Consider the following 23,479-nt stretch of genomic DNA (forward strand, 5'->3'; position numbering starts at 1 on the left):
GCACCATTTCCACTGAACGATACCAGGAATCCTGCAGATTGCTCTGGTGCTACAGGACTGCTGTAGGTAAGACTTGGAGACTTCCACGAAAAGAGATTCATTAGATGTATACATCCATATTAAATCCCACCCCACTTTGATGCATGCATGCTTCGTCTGGGGCCGAGACTGAGCTTTGCTATCAGCAGGAAGCTACTGACACATAAGTATTACTGGAGCAATGAATAGTAAGCTAACGGCGGTACTCGAAGCTATCCTAAATCTACCGCCCATTCATTTGGATTTGAAACGGAAAGCAGCTAACGATCCATATAAGTTCGATACTATTGGCGGTTCATCTAGAAATTCGTCGGGAAACATCATGTGGCTCTAATGCCTGCCGATATGGTTTACAGATTCGTCTTTGAAAAGACATATTCTCATTCTCTGTCGTAACCATCAAAAGAGAAGAATAGTCAATAAATGACCATGAGTCTTTTATAATTACAGACACTGCTCTTTAAACTAAGATCGAAAAAGATGTGAGCAGTGGGGAAACACGGCCCTACACTTCGTATTGAGCTGGCCGGCCTCCTCAAATCTTAGATGAAAACGTCTTGGTAAGGCTTTCTTCAATGAAACCTGTGAACGCCGCATGCAGGAAGCCATTGAATAGGTGATTTGCAGATGTAGTACGATGAGTATGACAAAGCCCTGAGTGCTTAAAACTGCGGCTCCTGAACTAAACTAAAGTAACTAACCCGATGTAACATTTCCGCTAATTAAAATAAAGACCTCTAATGCTTCTAATTCTATATTGCAACAAATGATCCTACAAATAAGATTCAATAAATAACTTTAAATACGGAAATAAGATTCGTAACAACACAAACGTTCCAACAAATAGTAACAAACTTCAGTCAATATCCAGCTAAGTCATACTTTTGGCCTTGATCCTCCTGGTAATTGTGGTTCGGAGCATGTTCTGTTTCGTCATATCCGCTGCTGATATTAGAAAGAGAAGATTCGTGTAGACCTAGAGAAGCGTGAACCCCAGCTTCTTGCGCATTATTCTGAGCTTCTTGTGCTGACAGTGACGCCTTTTCAGCAGCAGCTCGAGTTGCTTCATAGTCAATCCTGGCCGCGTTCAATTGAGATTGGACTTCCTCTAATTTAGCCTTGGCTTCCCCAACCATGGCAGTTTGTGAAGCTAATTCAGCTGCCGCTTCCGCAGCAGATTGTTGAGCGTGTTCGGCAGCAGTTTGGGCGTTGTTTAAAGCAGCCGTAAGGACGGAGACATGGTTAGTGGCCTGATGGGCTGCTTGTTGAGCAGCCTTCGCTGACCGCTTGGCCTGTTGAAGTTGGGTTAGTTCTCCTTCAAGGGATCGATGGACTTCGATGGCTTGCTGCTCAAGTTTTTGCAGAAGGACTTCTTTGCCCTTTAATGCAGCCAGGGCTGTGGTAGCAGCCTGAGCAGCGGCTTGAGCCAGAGTGTTTTTGGCTACAAAAGCTGCCTGTTTTGCAGCTGCATGTTGGGAGGCAACTGCTGAGGTTGCTTGATCAGCAGAACCTTGGGCAATGGATCGTAAGCCACTCCCAGCGCTAAAGCCAGTCTTAGGCAGGGAACTTTGGACGTCGTAAACATATTGGACACCATCATCATTTGAGGGCGCGTAACGATCGTTTGCTTGACTTTCGTATTCGTAGTTCTGCTGTTGATGCTGGCGGTAGTGGTGATCCTTCCTTTTTGACTTTCGAGCATGAGATGCGCCTGTGGAATTAATTATTGTGAAATATGATGTGGTTTATGGAAATTATAGCGTACTTACCGAGCAGTGCAACTACCACAACTAAGATTACGGCCACTTTCATTTTTCCGATTACCAGTCGACTGCAAATACATGAAAAGAAAATGTATCAGTAACAGAGGAGCATGGGTTTTAATGAGTTGCACTCAAATGGGCGAAAATAACTAAAGCTGCCTCGTTTATCATTAATTGCTAATTTTCTGCACAGTTAATTTGCAAACGTTGGGGCTGTGATTTATATGTATTTGGAAAGCGCAGTTTCTTCCCGGAAAGAAAAAACAAGGCTGTAAGAGATAGTTTCATGGTATAATGCTTAGGCTAGATACTAAGTAAGCAGCAAGAAAAAACTGTATGTAATTATGTATTTTATGTGCAGGCGTTTCGTTGAATCTCCTCAGTATTAACTTTGCAAATAATGAGAAGTTGGAAAGCAGAATCCGCAAATGTAAGAGACAATGTTTAAAACCCAACACTCAGGTATTCCTTAACCTGTTTGAAAGCAAGCAAGCAAGAAAGATTATTGCTTTTTAATCACTTCAGTACTACTTTTATCCAATTTCAGTAACATATGCAACTTTGTTTTAATGTTAGATATTGTAAAAAATGTGGAGATTTCCTTTCTGGGATACTTTCCGGTTTAATTTTACAGCCAAAAGAAAAAGAAACTAGTCCGCGCTTTCCTTTAATTTGATACACCCCATACCTACATGGTGTGAAAAAAATGTACACCACCCTCTCGTATATATGTGGAGTCCCCTCTTAAATCCAGCATAAAATGACTTTACTCATTATCTGCAAAGCGGTTCATGGACCACATACTCTCACCAAATTTCATGACGATAGCTTCAACCGATCCCGAATAAATCCTGTGTGACAGACGGACAGACAAAAATAGACCCGTTCAGAAGAAGCTGACCAATTTTAAGTTCTCTTCCAATGCAAAAGACAGCACACGAGAAAGCTCCAGGAAGCTAAGTAAATGATAAAGGTGAAGGAGTCTGTTAAAGAGTAACTTCACTAACCGGAGTTTGGAGCTAAAATAGTTAAGCTTAAGTTCACCAAGAAAAAATACAGCGTGCGTCAATCCATTAAAACATGGTAAGAGCCATTGAGGTGTTCTATAATGGATCAGAGGAGGAAGAAAGAAGACCTAAGGAAAAGTCAATTGGAGGAATTGTGTCGAAGCAGCTCAGAAGTTGTTGGCCATAAGAAAAGTTTGAATTCGATGGGTCGTTTGTCGTCTAACAGAATTATGTAAATAAACCTCTATCATTGAAGGTTAGTTCAGAATTTACTTAAATACTTGATATGGAGGTTGCCTTCGTAAGTGGACTATCCAGGAACCGTAAATGGAGCCTGTGGGTCACAGACTCTACTGGCGGAGCGGCATTTGGCCGGTGGCTTTGTGTGGGCAACAACAAGTGTCATGTATGTTACAGCTGCTACGCCCCATCTAGTCTCACATCCTCTGAGTTTGAAGATATGTTAGTCAACCTTATTCACGACGCAAGGGGAGCAAGTCCAAAGGTGATTTTGATCCGTGGGGAAGCAGAGAAAATAACGCAAAGGGAAAAGTATGTAAGAGCGCTAGGCGAAAGGCTCAGAGGATTGTAGGTCGAATTGATCAAGTGCACAAGGAAGTCCGCAAAAATCTGAAGCTCGCCATCCAGCATAACAGAAAGGAGTGCTTTAAACAGCCCTGCTCTGAGGCGATTGTGAACCCGTGGAGGAGCGCCTATAGAGTTATGATGGGACGATTCAGAGGTCGGTCATTTCTGTAGGTCACATGCCCTACACTATTATTGAAAATTATTCAGGGATTATTCCCCCAGAAAGATAGGGGCGCCGATATCTTTCAGGGATCTCTGTGTGACGGCGATTCCTGCAGTAACCACAGACAAACTGTTGGATCTGCACAGAATGTAACAACAAAGCTCCAGGCCTAGACGGAATACCAAATAGAGCCCTTAAACTCGTCGTGAACATGAGGAATGCATTCAATTCGACCAATCGGATCCTCATCGGAAAGTCTGTGTCAACGATTGATGTTCCCACTTATCTTGCTGCCATTGTCGATAGCTACTTGCGAGAACGGGCCTCTGTTATAACACTGATGATGGACCAAGGAGTACGTTTTCTCCCAGGGTGTTCCACAGGGCTCTGTACTGGACCCACTACTCTGGAACATCAAGTCCAATGATATACTTAACCTTCCGGTTCTGGATGAAGCTACTGTGGTGGGTTTCGAGATCAACATAAAACTGGTTACGGTCGCAAAACATCTCGAAAATCCTGTGTTGTTCTCATAAGAAGCAATTAGTGCTGTTAATGTGTGAGTAGAGAGTGTTGGACGGGCACTCGCGGAGGGAAATTCTCATTACGAAGCCCCGCAAGAGAGATTACGCTCGCGCTAGAATTGGGAATCATATCAGTACTTCAAAGCCAGCTACCAAGTACTGATATGCATGATAGATGCAAAACTCAATTTTAAGTAACACATGGATTTCTAGACATGTTCTGGACAATGCGGCTTTCGTCATCTCGGTAATGATGCCGATTTACATCTTAGCAGACGAGATGATGAATATATATAACTCTAGGTTCATCTTTATTTTCCGCTGGCGAGAAAAGCTGAAAAGAGAGATTCATAACCAGATGGCAAGTGATGGGACCAGTCAGAAAAGAGTCGCTTAACTTACAGGTTGATCTCTTCCATCGGGGAGTGACCTCCCTCACCTGATTGTCCAAACTGCGAGGCGGTCCCGGACAACTCAGCACATATATTCTTCCAATGCCGGTGGTCCATGAAGAAAAAGGAAGAACTTAGAGGAACCTCTAGATGAAATACTATCGAATGAAAATTGCCGCTAAATTATTTGTCAGGATCGTCCTGGAGCTCATCAACTAACACCTCAACAACTTTCCGCTTTCCAATTTCTGTACCGATCACATAAATACCTTTCGAATCATTACAATGTGCGGAATTCACACACACACACACATATCATGGAAGAGCAACAATTCCATTGGCGTAAAATTGTGGAACAGGAGTGCCAACGTCTCGAAAAGTCTTGGGGGACGCTGAAGCACGCTGTCAAGAACCGACAACGATATGGTTTGGCCGACGAGGTATACCCCATTTACAGTACTATGGCAGCTATAAGTATTTTCGGTGTTATCCTTATTACAAGCTAAATTCTAGGCCGTTGGCGGCCTGGTCTGGCTCAGATCGTATAATTCGACAAGTCGTCACACGACCTTCTCGCGGTAGCCCCTAGAAACTGCCTTTGGACGGGACAACAATATGTAGGGCTGGGCTAGGAGCAGGCTCATCCAACGACGGGGATTTGTTTGTCTGCTGGCCATGTGTAAGCAGTAAGCGAATCTGATTGGGAGATAAATCGAAGCAGCAGCCTGGGGATCGTCCTTCCAGCACTGAAAAAAAACGTTCACAGGACCCCAAGTCAAGGTGAAACAGCATGCGCTGAGCGGAGCCTGGTCTTTAGTATGCCGACTCTGAATAACTTAGAAACTTTCATTTTCTAGTAAGACCTGTACATTGGGGGCTGGGCTCAAGGAATTAAGACATGGAAAACTAACGATAGAAGAAGAAGAGATGGTAATGTTAGTTGCATCATCGGAGGACGATCTGCTCGTATCTAGCCAGAGGAACATTTCAGCACAGTCTGTGCTAGCTGTAACAACGCAGTGCTCAAACCAATAACAGGGACCTGCGGGGGGACAGACGGGCTAATGGTTTCCAGCATAAAAATCACTGTCGTCGAACTGGATGTAGCGAGTACCAGCTATGGTACTCTTAACCCGAAATTGTGGACATCAAGGGTCCCGTCATCCTAACCAGGACTGAGAAGGAATTCGGCCAAAACAAGTCAACTAAGAAACAAAGGCCCTGTACACGAGCTAGTATCAGAAAGGTATGCATATTTTAAGGAAGATTGCAAAGAATAAGGAGGCAGGTACTATCAACGTGTGGTATGAAAACGACCTCGTTCAATACCAGGCGATTGTTCAAGACTACAACAACAAACGGTTTCCCAGGCGGCAGGCGAAGCTCACACCTTTCGAGCGCAACATATGTCAAGATATTATCGAACAGCAACACAAGCGGAGCAGGGTGTACAAAGGCTCGAACACTAAGGAACTTCTGGAAAATGATCATTATCAGATTATAGTTGGATAATTTAGATCCTAGATCTCGCTGTAGAGGTCTCCAGCCTTTTCAGTGACCGAAGGAGGATTGACTGGAGGACGATTGGTCAAGTTACCAAGAACAAACATTGGGACGACAGACGGACTGTAGTCAAAAGTTAGGGCTCTGGAAATGGCAGTAGAAACCATGTTGAAAGTCTCGCCTGAAGAGGTACAAGTCGGCCATAAAGACTGCCAAGAAGCAGTGCAGGTCGCCTATTGTCACATTGAAAGCACCAACAAATCGGCTAGACTGAGTAAGATTCTGTCCAAGGAGTTATGAAGCCCATCCTTTCTTGGAAAGTTGGAAGGCTCTTGGCCGAAATCTTCCGGTGAACCACTGGAGCTGCTGGTTCAAACGCACTGCCCCGCCAGTAAGGAGAGCTGTGAGTTAGAGCCTTGCTTGGATGATGCGTACGAGACTATGAAATGGGCAATTCCTGAGGATTATGCTTTTCCGCATATACATCTCTAATCCCAGATGGCATAACGCCACTCATCCTCAGTGGCGTCATCCTTTCAGTGCTTTGGTTGACAATGATGGACGACATTGGACAAGAGCTGAGTGAGGGTGGTTGAATAATGGAGGGAGCGTTGAAAAAGGTGTGCTTGTGGGCTGCAAGATGCGGACTTGGCATAAATCAAACCAAAAGGGAGCTGAATGTATTCACCACCAAGACATGGGTACCCAAATTCAACCTGGTGCGACTAAATGAACGAACATTTATTCTTTCCTCCAATGTAAAGTATCTGGATGTAATCTTGGATCCTAAGTTTAATTGGAGATTGATAATAGAACTGAGGGTCAAGAAGGCCTGTATAGTCTTGTACGTTTGCAGCGCGACTTTTGTAAAGAAATGCAGTTGTTCGTCGAAGGTGATTATCTATATACGCAGCCGTGGTTCGTCCGATCCTAACGTAGGGTGCTATTGTGTGAGGAGCTTTTCTGTGGACTTTCCAATCAGGCCAGAGTTGCCAGACTATGACACAGTATTTTTCACCGACGAGTCAAAGGTGATATGTTGAGTTGGTGCGGGAGTTTTCTCGGATACACACAATGTAGACGAGTCGAATGGTCTCCTAGGATTCGCCAGTGTATTCTAGGCGGAAGTACTGGCGATACTAGAAGCCTAACATTTTCTAGGGCCTTTAAGGTTTTGTAGTTACTGGCAACATTCTTTGGGCTGGTTAGGCAATACAGGGACATGCTGACCAGCGGCAAGCTCAATGCCACCCTCCTCTAGGTTTTTAGTTATAGGAGCATAAAGAGGAATGAGCGGGCTGACGGACTGGCCAGCCGGGGCTCTTGGCAGTTCTTTAGTGAACAGTTTTTGTCTTAAGAGTCAACTGTTAAGGGTGGGATCTACTCACACTACTTAGCAGTGGTGGCTCAAATGGCGAAGGTTTGCCACCTTCACCATGGCAAGGAGGATTTGGTTTGCCTCTAACAAGACCCTATTGTGAGAGTTCTTGTGCCAAATGCGCGCAAAAGTAATACCGTGGATTGTATGGGACACTTGCCTATAGGGGACCATGCCGCCATACTCAGCATGCCTTACAATTCGTATTGCCGAAGCTGCGGAGAAGAGGAGAAGCCCTCAGATACTTCTTCCCTAACTACTTGTCCAGCCCTAGGTAGAGTCAGGCTACGGACACTAGGGAAACCATCCTTGTTGGATCTCAAAAAGATTTTTAGTTGAAATGTGGGAGAGTTGCTTTTGTCCCTGAATACCACGGGTTGGCGCTGACCATCTGAGCCGGTTGGACTCTTCTTCTTTCTTCATGTTCTTACTACATCGATCAAAGCGGCGCATCACAGCGTTTATTGGCTTCCACGGAGAGGAGTCCACTAACGAATAATATATTTAGTTCAAGTATGTTAAGACTTAACCGCTTTTTAACGGCGTAACATTTTTTACTTCTAGAAGAAGATGAGTCTATGGAAGATCATCAGAAGTGACAAAATATTTGTGAAAAAATTTCAAGAAAATTAATATTTTATAAATTGGGCGGGAATTGCAAGGAAGTGGGCGGTTGTAATTATGATGAAATAATTTCCGAAAAGGTCGCTGGAATCGTCCGTTGACTTTCGTATGTTCTAAATGGATTAAACGAAAACGGCAGCCAACATATAGAATTCCTATCTAGTGGGGGTGGATCGGAAATATTTGTGCTGCTTCATTACGATGAATTACCCTACTGTGTTGAATGCGCGATAATACCTAGGGAGAAGGATAACGGAATGTTTCATTGTTAGCCGTTTATAGGAGAGTAAAGAAACCTGTCAACCTGTGCTAAGAGGTAGCCATAAAGTACCGAAATTGAATGGAAAATGTATAACATATGATGAAAATCGCATTGCAGAAAACATCTCAATTGCAGCGTTAATAATTTATTTATTTAATTAGGGCAATATACAGAGAAGTGAATTTCTAGTTGAATATTGTCCTCAGTGGAAGGAGCAAGTAATATGCGCTTAAAGCTAAGGAGGGACATTGAGACAAATGACCAAAGCTGTAGTTCGTTGTAGGACCGGCACAGCCTCGGGATGGAGGAGTGAAAGTAAGTGTCAAGCTCAGCGAAGGGTACTTACCAAATGTCTGCACTAGTCAAGGAAGATGCGGCATTATTGCAGGGAAGGTAGACTGAGGGTGCGGAACCATGACAGATAGTCCACTCGGGCAAGGTTCTTTTTGAAAAGGAGGGTCTGGGTGAGTTTATGTTGTACAGCTTCAAGAGTGGGACAATCACGGTTGCGGAAGGGGGACCGGCCTACACAGCAATATAAAAGGTTGTTTTTGACAAGGGAGCTGAAAAGTATTAAAGAAGGCTGAATTGACGTAAAGTCGAAGGAGGAACGTAGGATAAAACCAGACATTTTGGTGGCTTGATTGATGATATCAATGAAGTGGGAACTGAAATAAAGTTTGTCATTAAAGGAAGAACGGAGGTCAATAGTGAAAGGGGTTGTTCGCGAAGAGAGTAGGGAAAGGATTTGAGTGAATTGCACATCCAGTGGCATTTGGTGACATGAGAGGCAGCTTATTAAACAAGCACCGACGGAGCAAAGAGTTAAGGTTGGACTGCAAGAGACCACAATCCAGCGGAGACGAAACAGAAGCAAATACTTGAAGATCGTCGGCGCACAGTACATAAGGGCAGGTAAGAATGGAGGGAAGGTCATTTATAAAAAAAACAGGAATATAAGGGAGCCAAGAATGGAACCGTGGAAATGGGATGAGTGTCCACGGAAAAAAACTTTGCAGGAACGGTATGACAAACAGGAGGAAAGTCAAGAGATGATTGAGGGTGGAATTGAGTAGAAAGAGTTTGGAGAGGAGAACCTTGTGGTCAACGGTATCAAAAGCTTTGTCGAAATCGGTATAAATAACGTGTACCTCCTGTTGCGAATTGAGGTCTTTAGCAACGAATTGATTTTACCAAAGCAAAAGGTTTGAAGCAGTAGATCGGAGTTTCACGAAACCATGCTGCTCTTTCACAATGAGGTGACGGAAATGCACGGTCATCCAGTCGTAGACGTATCTCTCGAGGATTTTGGAGCAAGACAAAAGAAGAAAGATAGGACGGTATTTTACAGCTAATGAAGGACCACCGCTCTTGAGGATAGGAATGACAAGGCCAGTTTTCCAAAGATGGGGATGGGCTTGGGCATTCTTCTAAACTTTTGTTGAAGATAATTCACAGAGGGAGGGAAATGTGTTGTTTAGAGTTAACAAGAAAGAGGTTAGGAAGCCGGGTCCGATATTGGTGTCGAGATTACCAATGAAGAACTCAACTAAGAAAGGCGTGAGGAGAGGAATGGCGAGAGATCCGGAGCAGGATGGATCAAGAAGAGGTGTAGAGGGCGTAGTGGCTGAGGGAGTAAACACGGAAGAGAAGTAGAAACAAATAAGGTGGCAGGATTGTTGTAGGGATTTGGAAGTGGAATCAGCAAAGTTGATGGAAGAAGGGAAAGATTGGGTGGGGTTACGGGAATAACGAGTGTGTAAGCAAAACGGTTTCAAATTACCGCGGGCAAGGGCGGCCTTGACGCTCAACAAATATTTATTATGCGCTATTTTAATCATCGACTTCACAGTATAACGTATAGACTTGAAATGAACAAAGTCGGTGTAATTATTTCCAGTCCGAAACTACTTCCGGAAAGAACGTTTCAGGTTTATCTTAGCAAGGATTTCCGGGGTGAATCAACTTGGGTAGGAGCAAAGACAAGTAGGGGAAGAAGGGACGTAACAGGAGAGGAAATCGGACGGGAGCTTGATCACAAGTAAAGGCTTATAATCTATGATCCCAGAATGAATTTTTAACAACCGGATTAGGCTGAATTATATTAGAGGCTTTCTCCATTGTCATTGTCGGGAAAGGAAAAGCCGAAAAAATTTTCTAGTTGTAAACAATAAGAGAATTTCCATTTCTTTCTATAAAAAAATCGCTCTTAGCTTTCCTTTGCTTCATGTATGTATATAAAAGTCCTCGCGTGGCCACATGATCATGCAAACCAATGCTTTTTGTGTTTCACACAGTCCAATCCTTGACAAAAAATTATTACGGCATTTCCTTTTTACCAAAACCTGGCAGAATATCATTTTTATGAAAATGAACATTCCAGTTTCATTGGGATACCCCCGCTGCATTCATTATCCTTCTTCCCCTTCCGAATCCTGGCTTCTTCGAAACTCTGTTTCGGGTAGATTACTACCGTAAATTTCTTCCGCATTAAGTAGTTGATAAATTCATTTAATTTATCAACTACTTAGTTGATAAATTAATTTCAAAATTCTACGAATGGATTGTTTTGGATAATCAGAAATAAAACTGAAAGTATTACGAAAGTTTCTTTATCCAGTGATGCATATACGGTTATGTGTAACTTGATCAACATAAATGGAATGCGCGCTTTTGCGAAAATGATTTATGAGGCATCACTGGAGCAAGAAACACGCGTTTGGATATAACGGTCAATCATGGTTTAATAATATCACTTTCATCCACCTATTCGAATTTCGTCTTTATAAGAAAATCCCGTTTTGATACAAATAAAGATGAAACCGAATCCACCACCGTGAATCAACACAGGTTGTCCAAACATTAATGCCACCAACACTTGCCCACTGAGTTTTCACTTTAATGGTTAACTGGTTTAAAATTACAAGCACCTAATATGTATAATTAAACTGAACCAACCTGATCAGCTGCCGCCAAAGTATCACACTTTTCCGAAAATTACACTATCGCAATTTACTCCAGATGCTTTTGTATCTATTATCTATGCCAGCTTTATATACAAAGTCGCGGAGATTGCGTCTTGAGGCGGCGGAGATCGAATGGTAAAAAACGTTTTGAAGGCCAAAACATGTTCTTTTTATACGTGGGAACATGACCTGAGCGCGCCTGCTTCACTTACCATTTCTACTTCGTCAAACTGTCCATTCATTCGGTACCATCCCAGTCCCAGACCGTGACTTTGAGGTACATAGATGACAGTGTACCATACTTGCACTTGCAGCTGGGTACAGGCTTTTTGTTTGCCTTCTTTGTTTTCTTTTACTTTACTTTTGCTTTCTTTCAGGTAATGGCCGGTCATAACAACGTTGATTGAAAGAGCTTTAGATTCAAACACTTGAATACCATATGAAGATGCACGATGTTGGACATGAAGGTTTGGGTTGAAAATGCATTTAGAGCTGGTCTACACATGTTCAAATATCTGGTCAAGCGGAAAGAAAGCTGAGTAAAATTTATAACAGAAACGCGTGAGCGCCTTAAAATCCCAGGCGACTACGGCAGCGGACTAGTATAGCAACTCAAACGAAATTTTTGAACTGACCCTAAGGTATCTTTCTACGAAAACGCCTCCCCATTTGAAGGCAAAATGATGGCACTTTCGGCAGAAGCCAGCCGATTACTAATTGCAGACAGCTCGTGTGCATATGATAATTTCCAACACAAAAGTAATCAAGTTCAGAATAAATTTGGCCGTAAGGATGGTTTGAAAGATCTGATTTACCCTGATGAAATGAAGTGGTCTCATGTAGGGCTCTAAGTCTATAATTGACGGAGTACTGCTTATTTTCGAAAATCATGTGCAAATAGTTTTTTTGGAAGTAGGGTAGGTGAATGCGTTAACCCACAGAGTGCTGGACTACCAACTAAACACCTCCCAGTCATCAGAGAACTAGCCTGAAACCGTTCGACACATTACTTAGGGCTAGCCCCCCCCCCCCGCTCTCCCACCTTTGGGGGTCAGGGAATCCCTTTCAGCAACAGGAGGAGAGGGGAGGAAAGGAGTTGTTATTTCAGTGAACCCCTTACCATCCCGTCCCTCCACCAGTTGAGTTCAATCTTCTTCGCAATAAGAATAGTCCGAACATAATACGTAACACGACTCCAGCTACCAGCGCTTTGAGCATCGTTCTGACAATGTTGTCTGGAGAGAGTTCCCCTGTGTCTAAAAGCTGCTGAAGATCGCCTTTCCACATTTCCCAAGAGAAAAAGGTGTGCTCAGCGTCGTCTGTCACCAGATCGTGCCTTCTCAATCCTGTGCAGGTAAGACTGAAAACCTCCATGACCGCTTAAAAGTTGGGTAAGGAAATAATCAATCTCACCGTGCGTTTGGTTCAGCAACGGATCTAAATTGTCGATGAGCCGTGCAGTCCATCTGCTTCTTGGCTCATTTTGCCAAGAGTGTTGCCACTGGGTAAGTGTGCGTTGACGTTCTACACGGGCAACCACCTCTCTTAAGTTTTCGCCCTGTTGATATCGTTACGCTTCTTAGCAAGGAGGGCAATGGAGATCACTCCCGCGATCACCATCACGGCCGGTTCTGCGACAATACGACAAGAAGACGCCACTCACAATGCTGCCCGTCTCTGTACTTGAGCAAAATGCTTACGATGCACCTCCTTGTCAAGGGCATTAGCCGATACCTCCGCACCATAAATCAGAACCGACTGCATTGCTCTCATAAGAAGACGTCTTCTACTAGCTAAAGGATTCCCAACATTCCCCATTAAGCACCTGGTTTTGACTCTACCCAACTCTCCGATCGATATAGAACGATATAGAAGAGAATTTATTTCCAGCGCAAGGCTGAAATCATGAGCAGTCATCCATCCACTTACCTGTCGCATCAATATGCCAAGTCTGCTTTGCGCATCTTCAACAGTGCGTTCGGCAACACGTGCATAACCGACCAGGCGCGACTCTTTGGGCATGTCGAGTTTCAGCACGCTATCGTAGGAAGCGTTCCTGAGGTACGTGCGTCGAGTGGATCTTAATGCTTCTCCCGACGTGATTTCCATCCTCCTCCGGCCCTCTAGCGTCTCATTCTAGCAGGGAGAGGTCTTTCATGTAACCCTTCAATATCCGCAAGAGATGCTTGGTACGTAGTTTAAGTTTTCTAATGTGCCTAGCATATCTGTCCATCTTACGGATATGAAGGCATTTCTAACATCAAACGTTATGAGGAGCAATATCCGTCGAGATTGGCATACACAGCGGTCGGTATGCTGGCGGGAGCTCCGGATCAACTTTTTCTTTTCTGATCAGCGCGAATCTCGCTAACTTCCAGCGATAAAGCAAAATGCCCCACTTCAAGCAAGCGTTGAACGCCCTAAGCAGCAAGTCTAGCCATTGGCGGAACACCAGTTTATAGACTTCGGCCGGGATGGCGTTAGGACCTGGCGACTTCTTGTTTTTCATAGTGAGAACCGCTGCAGGGCTTCTGCAGAGCCCCAATTTTCCGGGTAACAAGTTTAAAACCACGTCCCCACAGGTCCTCATTCACCTCGTTGAGCAGGTTTTTCCAGCCGCGAGTTTTGCTTTTACTTATCGTACTGCGGAATCTCTTCTTTTTGCTGATCTATACTCTACCTTTATGGCGCATGCGTCTTCGTTGGAGTGTAAACGCTGTGCCAAACGGCGGAGCTTATGACACTCCTTCCGTAGGTCGGTATTTTTGCCATCCACCAGTACATGAAAGGCTTGTCACGGTTGGGGTTCCTCCGGGGTATGGAAGCCTCACATGCTGTCATTAGCAGGTTCATCACTGAGTTTACGATAGTGTCAGCTGCAACGTTACTACCCTTCGAAGCGTTGACGAATCTCCCGATGTTCACATTCGTGACATTCCACAGGCAGGGTGAACGCCGGTGCACGCCGACAAGTACCGCCAATTACTTCAAACGCGATGTCCTGGTGACCACTTGCCGAGAAGCTTTCCAGAGCCCGCCATCCCTCCATGGATGGTCTCAGAGATTCCGACGAAAAGTGATGATATGAATGCTTCCTTTGCAACCTGGCACCGAAACTTTGGCATGGATCCGGTGTTTAATACTACGAGCCCGGTTTCCGTCGTCATTTCCAGAAACCGTTTCAAGGGCCCTAGGATTAAAATCACCACCTTCCAGGAAAACTGTACACGGCCATGGGAGAATTCGGCATCGCAACGAAATTGATAAGACTGACTAGGCTGACCCTGCCCAATGTGCGAGGCCAGATAAAAGCAGCAGGATCACTCTCGGGACTATTTGACATCAACAGCGGTCTACGACAAGGGGATGCCCTATCATGCGTCCTCTTTAAATTGGCCCTCGAAAAAGTGATCCGTGATGCTGAGGTAAATGCAAGAGGTACCACCCTCTTTAAGTCCACCCAACTACTAGCCTATGCTGACGATATCGACATCATGGGAAGAACCACCCGAGAAGTACAAACTGCCTCTATCAAGATCGAGAATGCAGCGATTGGCGTGAGATCTTGGGCTGCACATCAATCAAGGCAAGACAAATTATATGGTGGCAACGTCAGCCCCGAAAACCAACCAATCAACAACATCAAACCACACTGGTCAAACGGGAAGAATAAAGATAGGAGACTACAACTTTGAGGCCGTTGGTAATTTCTCTTGTCTAGGGTCGAAAATCACAACCGATAACAGCTACGATGATAAAATCCGCGCACGGTTGTTGTCCGCCAACAGCGCCTATTTCAGCTTACAAACGTTTCAGCTTGAAACGTTTCAGCATAGGGTCAAAGCTCTTACTGTACAAGACTATGATCTTGCCAGTCCTCATGTATTCTTCGGAAACTTGGGTTCTTAGCAAGAAAAATTGCGAACTCTTGGCCGCGTTCGAGAGAAAAATCCTCCGAAGAATTTTTGGCCCCTAATATGATTCTGTAGCCTGCATAACCACGAAATCTATGAGCGGTACGATGACCGTCAGGTTGTGGATAAAATCCGACTCAAAAAGTTACGGTGGGCGGGTCACTTATTTCGTATGGATGAGGATGATCCAGTCCGGAAAGTCTATAAGGGCAATATTTATGGTAGAAAAAGAAGACAAGGCAGACCCTGGAGCGATGACGTAGGTCAGGATGCCAGACAGCTTTTAGGGATATCGAATTGGTGGATCTCGCGCAAATCTGGGATGTCTGGATTTCCTTATTTAGGCAGGTCTGGACCGGATACCGGTTGTTGCGCCATTGGTGATGATGAGCCTCAAGTTGCTTTATGTGTGGGAGCTGTGTATTGGGCTGAAATGAGTAACATTTAGATTTGAGAATCCAGGCAGAATTTTCTAAATCAATTGTATTTCCTTAATCAATATGACCACATTTTTCCTTGCCATTTTTTAATTATTCCTAAGACGGTAGATTCAGGTGAAATGATGTATACGCGGAACAATTACTTACTTGGTGGACTTGACTTTCCTCTAGTCTTTGAAAATGTACTATTGTCCGTTTGCTTCGGGGGCCATGTATAGTAGACTGCTCCTAAAGTGTTCTAAGGGACAGAAGTTTGCGAATGATTCTATGGTAGTTAAAGGCGAGAGAAGTATGGTTAAGATATCGCCACCGGTGTCGAAACATACGCTCTTGCCCGCAGGGAGGAAATTCCTTTGAAAGGTAAAATAAGGCACCTCAAAGCAAAATTGAACATTCAATTTAGGTTTGTTAGAGTCTCTTTATTCGAAGGTATACGGAAATGTTGGCTGCGGCGCATCGGATTTGCTCTGGTAGCTACCCAATGAAACCCAACTTAAGTCTTCTTACCGTTAAAAGAAATAACATTCTTGTCCCTGGAATTGTAACACACAATACAAATTCCGGACTCGGGTGCCATAATCAAAAGCGAATATCCACGACTTAAATGTATTGTGAGGGGCGGTCTTCGAGGTTTCCGCTTTGCCTCAGCAATCTCAGGCACCATATTGGAGGATGCGTTTGCTGAGTAGTGTTTGGCGGGACTAGAGAGGAATATTCCTTTATTCGTGATCCTGGCTAGCGTAAAGGCATGCAAGCACGTTCGAGCTGCGAAACACTTCGACAAAGCTTCAATATTTTCGGACGGACCTTCATGGTCAATTTCGCCATCTTTTTGGGTTTGTAGGATAGCTCTTCCCCCATTTAGTCATTACAGAAGGATAATGTCTTTATGGTTTAGTGTGCACCGTTGGACAATTTTCTATCCGTCGGCAGTAGCTTGCATGTAGTTAAGCTATCTCTGCAGAAAAGATGGAACTAGTAAGAACAAGGCTAGAACTAGATCAGAACTAAGTCGGCTTTAATCTTGCTACAGGGCAGATTTCTATCTGTTTAGGAATAACGTTTAAACAAATTGCCGAAATCGCAAAGAGTGCAGAATATTTTTATTCCCGAGTTTACAATATGTAACATCCAAAAGCATCTTGAAACATATGTTCAAGTCTGGCGAGATATGGACTGAAGTTAAAACGTGTCATCGCCATTTCGACTTCAGTACATATCCGAAGTAAAATTAGGTGGGAGGAAATTGTTTGGAAAAAATGGAGAGAGGAAGACAAACGTGAGCACGAGAAGAAGACAAATTCTAATGCAACCCCGTATGCTCAGAACTAGAATTCTACAGGGCCATATCTCTCCATCTTGTAATGAGGAAGCGGTATCCAATGAAATGATGCTGATGTACTCCCTGCTGAAGGATTATCACATCCATTAATGGAAATCCTGCGACGCATAAACGAATTTGGAATACTAGACGACTAGACGACAAAGATAAAGGACCACTACGCCCCTATGCCTTTCCCCCACCTCATACAGATATGCACATATAAGTCGCACACGGTAGTTTCTAAACCTTTCCATCCCCTATTGAAGGCAGACAAGAAAAAACCAGACAAGTAGTAAACCAATTTTAATAAAGTTTTATTTTAACTCAAGACCTTGAAAAGGAATCGTTTACTTCAACGTGTAGTAAGTTTGAGCAAATTATTTTTCAAGAGGTTTATGGAAACATGTACAAGGTATAAAGAGTATATGTTATCAGACGATAATTAACCCTACCACCAATTCATAAGATACTGCTCTATCTTAACCCCAAAAGAGTGCCAAGTATTCAACAATAGATGCAGCATACCGCCAATTTTTGGAGGCCTAGATATTTTGGATGCAAAATATGCTGAATCAGAATCTTGGTGCTTCCACAATGATTACGGTTTTTAACTATATATAAAAATTGATTTTGCTACAAAATTGCACAGAGTGGTGACTTTCTTGTCAAACTCCATTAAAATTTTCAATGGAAATTATTATACGAGCATTAAATTTGCTCGCTTTTTAGAGTTAATTAATATGACTCAAGCATTCTAATCCAATCAAATAATCTCAAAATTTAATAAAAATATTACATAAGAAAAAATACTACTCATCAACACACACTTACTGTGAAACGATCGATCGTGCAACAAAGTTTCTCGCTTAAATCTTTCGTTTGTCTGAAGATTAATTCTATGTTCATCAGCGGAAGTCATGAGCACATACTGGTACGGACTGACATGGTGAGAGTCAATGAATTTAGATGATCTTTTTTAGCCTCCACTGACTGAGTTAGGATTTACCAAATGAAAACTGTCAATTGGTTAGGAGGCATGGTTCATGGGGTCCTATATTACCTTAATAAATTTTTACCATTAATCAACTGCATCTACGAGTATATGAGGTTTCTCTTCATGTGTGGATACCATCATGGTCGTAATAACCACTCCAAGCCTTCTCCTAATTAATAATCCATTTGTTATCTTTGTGTAAGATGTTAATTTGATGAACGGCATAGAACGGTGGACGACGTTAAATGAATTAGATGAAATGATTTCCGAGGTTAACATTTTTGTTCATCCGAACATGCCGTAAAGTTAATTTGAATGCAATTTAGAGGGCCACACGGTGGCAGGAAGACTAAGCGAAGAAAGTTTTACGACGAAACTTCATCGTCATTGCATTGTTACTGAAGTATTAACTCTGAAGCTTGTTCAATCTTGCTAGTAATAATATTATTAAGGTTTTCTGTCTGAGGTCTGAATAGACAACCTACCATATTACTAGTTATTATCTGTGATTAATAAGCGAGAAACTGTAAAAACTAAAGTTAGTGAAGTGTTTGTATACATTAATGGCGTATTATTAATTCTTCTAAGTAGATGGCTCAGGTGGAATCATTCAGGCAGCCCTTCTAATTCCGTTTTGGGGACATTTTGATTGCATTCATCGATGGTGGGAAACTTCCTTCCTCCCAGGCATTAAAATCAATTTAACCATAAGGAACGATATCATAAAGCTAGAGAAAAGATTTCCATATCTTCCGTTCACTAAAAGTCTATAGTAAAAGATAATGAACGGCGTCGCGCGGTAGTGGAGATGAAGATGTTGCGTTGGACGTGGTACGCCTTAGTCACATCTGAAATGAGGATGGGGTTGCACCGATTGTGGAAAATTGCAAAACATGGCCAACCGATTACGATAAGCCGACCCCGCTGGGGAACGGGACAAAGGCTAAAGAAAAAGGACAAGAAGAGGTAAAATACCAACAATATTCGAGGCCCATAGCAGCTGATTTTGTTAGTGTCACAGGGGCCGAGACAGAAATCAAAGTCTTTAACTGATTAACAAGAATTGTTTATTTCACGTTTTAGACACGGAACATATTGTGGTCCATATCGGTCGGCGTCTCGAACTCGACTCTCTTGCTACCCATCGTTGTCGCGATTGCTCATTTGTGACAGTTCGGCCACTCCTGACAAATCGGACTCCTGGCCGGGCACGTTCCCCGGGTCTTCTTCGTTGTCGCTCGCATCGGTATCGTTGTCGAGGAAAGGTGCAGCTGTGCACCACGGTGTAAGATGTTCGGCGTGGAACACCGAATTAAAGCGCCTTTGTCGACGTTGGAGACCTTCGATATCTTCAACGACGTATCGGTCGAACCTTAAGACTTTCGAAATTACATACGGCCCTCGATATCGCGGCTCCAGCTTTCGAGAAAACCCCGTCGAAGGAGCAACGTTGGTAATCACGACCAGATCACCCTCCTGATATTGAGAAGGCTTCTTGCGCTGCCTATCGAATCGCTGCTTCCATTTTGCCTGCTCGGCCTCAATCGCTTTAGTTGCCCTTTCCCGTCGGATATCGATACTTTCTTGTGAATCGTTCGCTTCATCGTGGATGGCTTGTACGAGACGGTTATGAACAACGTCCCGCAATCGAAAATCGAATATGAGATCGTTCGGACTATATTTGGTCGTTGCATTTGTATTGCTGTTCAAAGTCCACTGGATGTCGCGGATAGCTGTGTCTCAATCTGAATCGCTTACACAGCTGGCTTGAAGACATTTGCAAACCGTTTGATTAATTCTTTCAATTGAGCCGTTGGCTCGAGGTGTTCGAACAGCTGTTTTAATGTGTTGGATCCCGTTTAATTTACAGTATTCGGCAAAGTTGTGAGAAGTGAAAGCCGTGCCTCGATCGGTGACGACAATAGCTGGTAGCCCAAAATACGAAGTCAATTCATTCAACGCTCGTATTACTGGCTGGGTGTTTACGCTACGGACGGCTTTTAAGACTGTAAATTTAGTAAAAGGATCGGTGATCCCCAGGATATATTGATTTCCTCGTGACGTCTTCGGCAGTGGTCCTACATGATCCAGGTGCAATCGCATGAAGGGAATAGGTTTCACAGTGTCGATGTATAGCTGCCCTTCGGCCTTTCCTGTCACCGTCTTATTGTACACGCATTCCATGCATGCTGATATATATGATTTGACATATTTTCTCATTTTCGGGAACCAAAAATCTTTCCTCAATCGATCTAAAGTTTTCTCCGCAGCAAAGTGTCCCGTGTCATCGTGGTACGTACGCACTACTCTCCATCACATTGCCGTCGGTACAACTGATCTCAACTGATCGTCAACTTTGCGGTACAAACGGTTATTTTTGTAGACGTATTCGCGTCGAATCTGTGTCGCTTGTTCAGTGCTCATTCCTTGAAGAACTTTGACAATATTTGCTAACTTCATATCCTGCAGCTGGATGGTCGTCAAGAAATCGTGTTCATCGAGTTCCACCTTAAGGACGAGGTTGGCGACTGTCTTGGTTGGGTTTGGAGGCTCTACGGGTGCTCTGCTCAGAACGTCTACATGTCGCATGCGGTCAGCACTTCGATGGATGTATTCACAATCGAATTCCTGAAGACGTAGCCACCATCTAGCAATGTGAGGATGTAACGGCGTTTTATTTTTCGTAGATGTTATTGCAGCACAATCAGTAATGACACGAAACCTCTTTCCGATCAAAAACATTCTGAACCGTTCCAGGCTGTCGACTATGGCTAGAACCTCTAGCTCATGACTGTGATATTTCGCTTCGGTCTCCGAGCACTTCCGACTGAAGTACATGACAGGTTTTAACCCGTTGTCGCTCTCTTGAAGTAACACTCCAGCAATTCCATTCGAACTCGCGTCCGTGTGGACTTCGTGCTGTCGCTTGACGTCATAGATCTCTAAAATCGGTGGATGATAAAGAGCTCTTCGTAAGGTATCGAATGCTTCCTGTTCAAGAAATGTCCATGTAAATGGTTCCGCATCCTTCGTTTTCAGCAATCGAGTTAACGGTAAAGCTATCTGAGCATATCCTTGAACGAATCGTCGAAAGAAACTAGTTAGTCCAAGAAACCGTCGAACCTCGGTTCGATTACTAGGTGTTGGGAATTTCTGGATTGCATCGGTTTTCACTTCACCGGGTAGAAGACCTTCCTTAGTGATTCGATGTCCCAAAAAGGATACTTCGGTCGCTAAAAATGTACATTTCTTTATATTTAATGTCATACCGATTTCCGCTAATATTCCTAAGAACTCATCCAACGCTTCCAAGCCTTCTTTGATATTTTTGCTCGGTATGATGATTTCGTCAACATAAGATACTACTCTTCGTTTCATTCTCGATGTGATTTTTCGGATTCCTCTTTAGAATTTGAATGGAGCGTTGGTCAATCCAAATGGAGCTACGTTGAATTCATATTGGCCCATATGAGTGGCGAAAGCCGTATACTTCTTCGATGATTCGGCAATCGGGATTTGGTAATATCCTGAAATGAAATCCAGCGTAGTAAAGAAGGAATTTCCGACCAGTTGTGCCACTTGCTCTTCCACACTGGGAACTGGGAATGGTTCCTTCAGTGTAATCGCGTTTAATGCTCGATAATCGATACAAAGCCGGTCTGTACCATCTGATTTCGCGACCAGTATGACCGGAGATGAATATTCCGACTCGCTCGGTCGAATTATTCCAGCTTTCAGTAGCTCGTCGATCATTTCTTCCACTTTCAATCGCCTCGGGAACGGAACCTTGTAAGGCTGTCGACTGACTGGTTTGCTGGTTGTAACACGGATGTCCATTTCGGTGGAATTTGAACGACCGATCGTTGATAAATTAGTAGAAAAACACTTATGCCATTTTTCCAATACTTCAGACAGTTGTTCTTTATCGATTGATGATATTGGTCCGGTTCGTATGTTCTCGAATTCCGATTTCATTTTAAATTCACGACCACGAATTGTGCAGCACCTACCTTCTTGCAGTAGAATATCGGTTCCAATGAGTATCGGCTTATCCATCTGCTCGTCGTCTACGATATACAAAACTCCCTCCAGTATCACGTCGTCAATTCTGATTGTTGCAATTATTTTCTTATTGCAAAGGTATACAGCTCCACCGAACCCTTTAAGTTGTTGTGCTGGCTCGACTTGTTTAATCTGTCCAATTCGTTGAGCCTCAGACTGTCTGTCTGTCTGTCAAAGAACAGCTACTTGCTGAGTCCACAATACACTCAAATTCATCATCGCCTATTTCCACTGTCTTCGTTAGCAATTTGTTGTCTGTGTGTTGTGCTATCCGATTTATTGTCTCTCGGCGGTTGGCTTCTGTTCGCGCGGCTGTCGGGCAGTCATTCTGCGCATGGCCAGTTCTATTGCATTTCACGCATCGTGGTCTTCGTTGCGGCTTCGGACAGTTCAACGACAAATGCCCTCTTTCGAAATAATTGTAACATAGCCTCGAGTTTTGATTTGCAGCATTCAGCAGCGGCGGCGATCGGAGTATATTCGTTCGTTCACCCCGAACGCTATTGGAACTATCGTTCGTTCCCGGATCGTTCGCTACAAATCGTCGTATGGCCACTAGCATTTCGCTCGGCGTGTTGAAATGCATCGTGGCTATGTCAGTTTGTAATGGTTTCATACAAAGCCCTCGTCGTATGTAATACACGATCGTTTCGTCGTCAAGCTTCGCCCGTCGTCCCATTGCGCAGACGCGGAAAAAATATTCTTCGGTTGTTTCGTTGTGTGCGCGACGGCTGCTATCGAGCCGCTGTCGCATATCTTCTGTCGTAAATCGACTGGGGAAATCTGCAATTAGCGCTTTGGAGAATTCTTCCCACGTTGCAAACGTCGTTTGCAATCCGTCAATCCATCGTTTCGCCGGGCCTTTCAACTTAGCCTGAGCGGCAAACAGAACGAGGTATTCCTCCCAGTGATATAACTGAGCCAATTTTTTAATTCGGTCGATGAATTGTTCGGCTGATGGGGACACATCGTCGAGCGGGTCAAATGTTGGTAGAATCCCGATAACGTCTCGTGGTTGAAATACGTATTCCGCGGTCGGTTGACGAGTTGACGTCATCGTCTCGTTGCGCCGTCGTAGTGTCGGCTCGATATCGCCGAAAGCCGTTGAATGAGTCGGTGCGGTAATATTGAATGGTGTGCGTTGATGATGGGCTTCAGCAATAGCATCGTCGTGCTGGGGTAGGACAGCTGATGGAACGGGTGGAACAGGTGGTACGGGTGGTACACCGACTTGGCCATTTTTAATGGCCGCCATTATTGACGCCACATTTTCCACCAAAGCGGAAACCGTCTGTCGAAGGTCGTCGTCATTGTCCTCGATTTCGTTGTCGGACAATTCGATTTCATCGTTACCTTCACTGTCGATCAACCGCTTCACTAAATCCGGTTTTCGCCCGGCCGATCTCAACTCCCGGTCGCGCAGCAACTTCCGTAATACCGGGCACGTTAAATCTGCGATTGGGAATTTTTGTCGCGGCATTTCGCATTCCCCGAAACCGAAAAGGAAGATCCCACTTCTGATCTGTCACAGGGGCC

The 23,479-nt window shown here is 43.9% G+C and overlaps 1 protein-coding gene across 1 annotated transcript; it reads right to left on the reverse strand.

Moving 5' to 3' along the window:
- Positions 1-780: 780 nt before the first annotated feature.
- Positions 781-11,364, reverse strand: LOC119659533 (translation initiation factor IF-2). Its single transcript, XM_038067674.1, has 3 exons — positions 11,202-11,364; positions 1,809-1,870; positions 781-1,750 (listed from the first exon to the last, which is right to left on the reverse strand). Exons 2-3 carry the CDS (start codon positions 1,849-1,851, stop codon positions 900-902), a joined length of 894 nt encoding a protein of 297 aa, XP_037923602.1. The 5' UTR covers positions 1,852-1,870; positions 11,202-11,364; the 3' UTR covers positions 781-899.
- Positions 11,365-23,479: the final 12,115 nt, after the last annotated feature.

The sequence above is a fragment of the Hermetia illucens genome, chromosome 6 (assembly GCF_905115235.1).
Source record: "Hermetia illucens chromosome 6, iHerIll2.2.curated.20191125, whole genome shotgun sequence".
Lineage (NCBI taxonomy): Eukaryota > Metazoa > Arthropoda > Insecta > Diptera > Stratiomyidae > Hermetia > Hermetia illucens.

Excerpts from the sequence above, each read along its gene's own strand:
- LOC119659533 (XM_038067674.1), bottom strand. The coding sequence starts at position 1,851 with ATGAAAGTGGCCGTAATCTTAGTTGTGGTAGTTGCACTGCTCG. Across the intron at positions 1,751-1,808 it reads TGTGGTAGTTGCACTGCTCG|GCGCATCTCATGCTCGAAAG; the intron begins GTAAGTACGCTA and ends TTAATTCCACAG.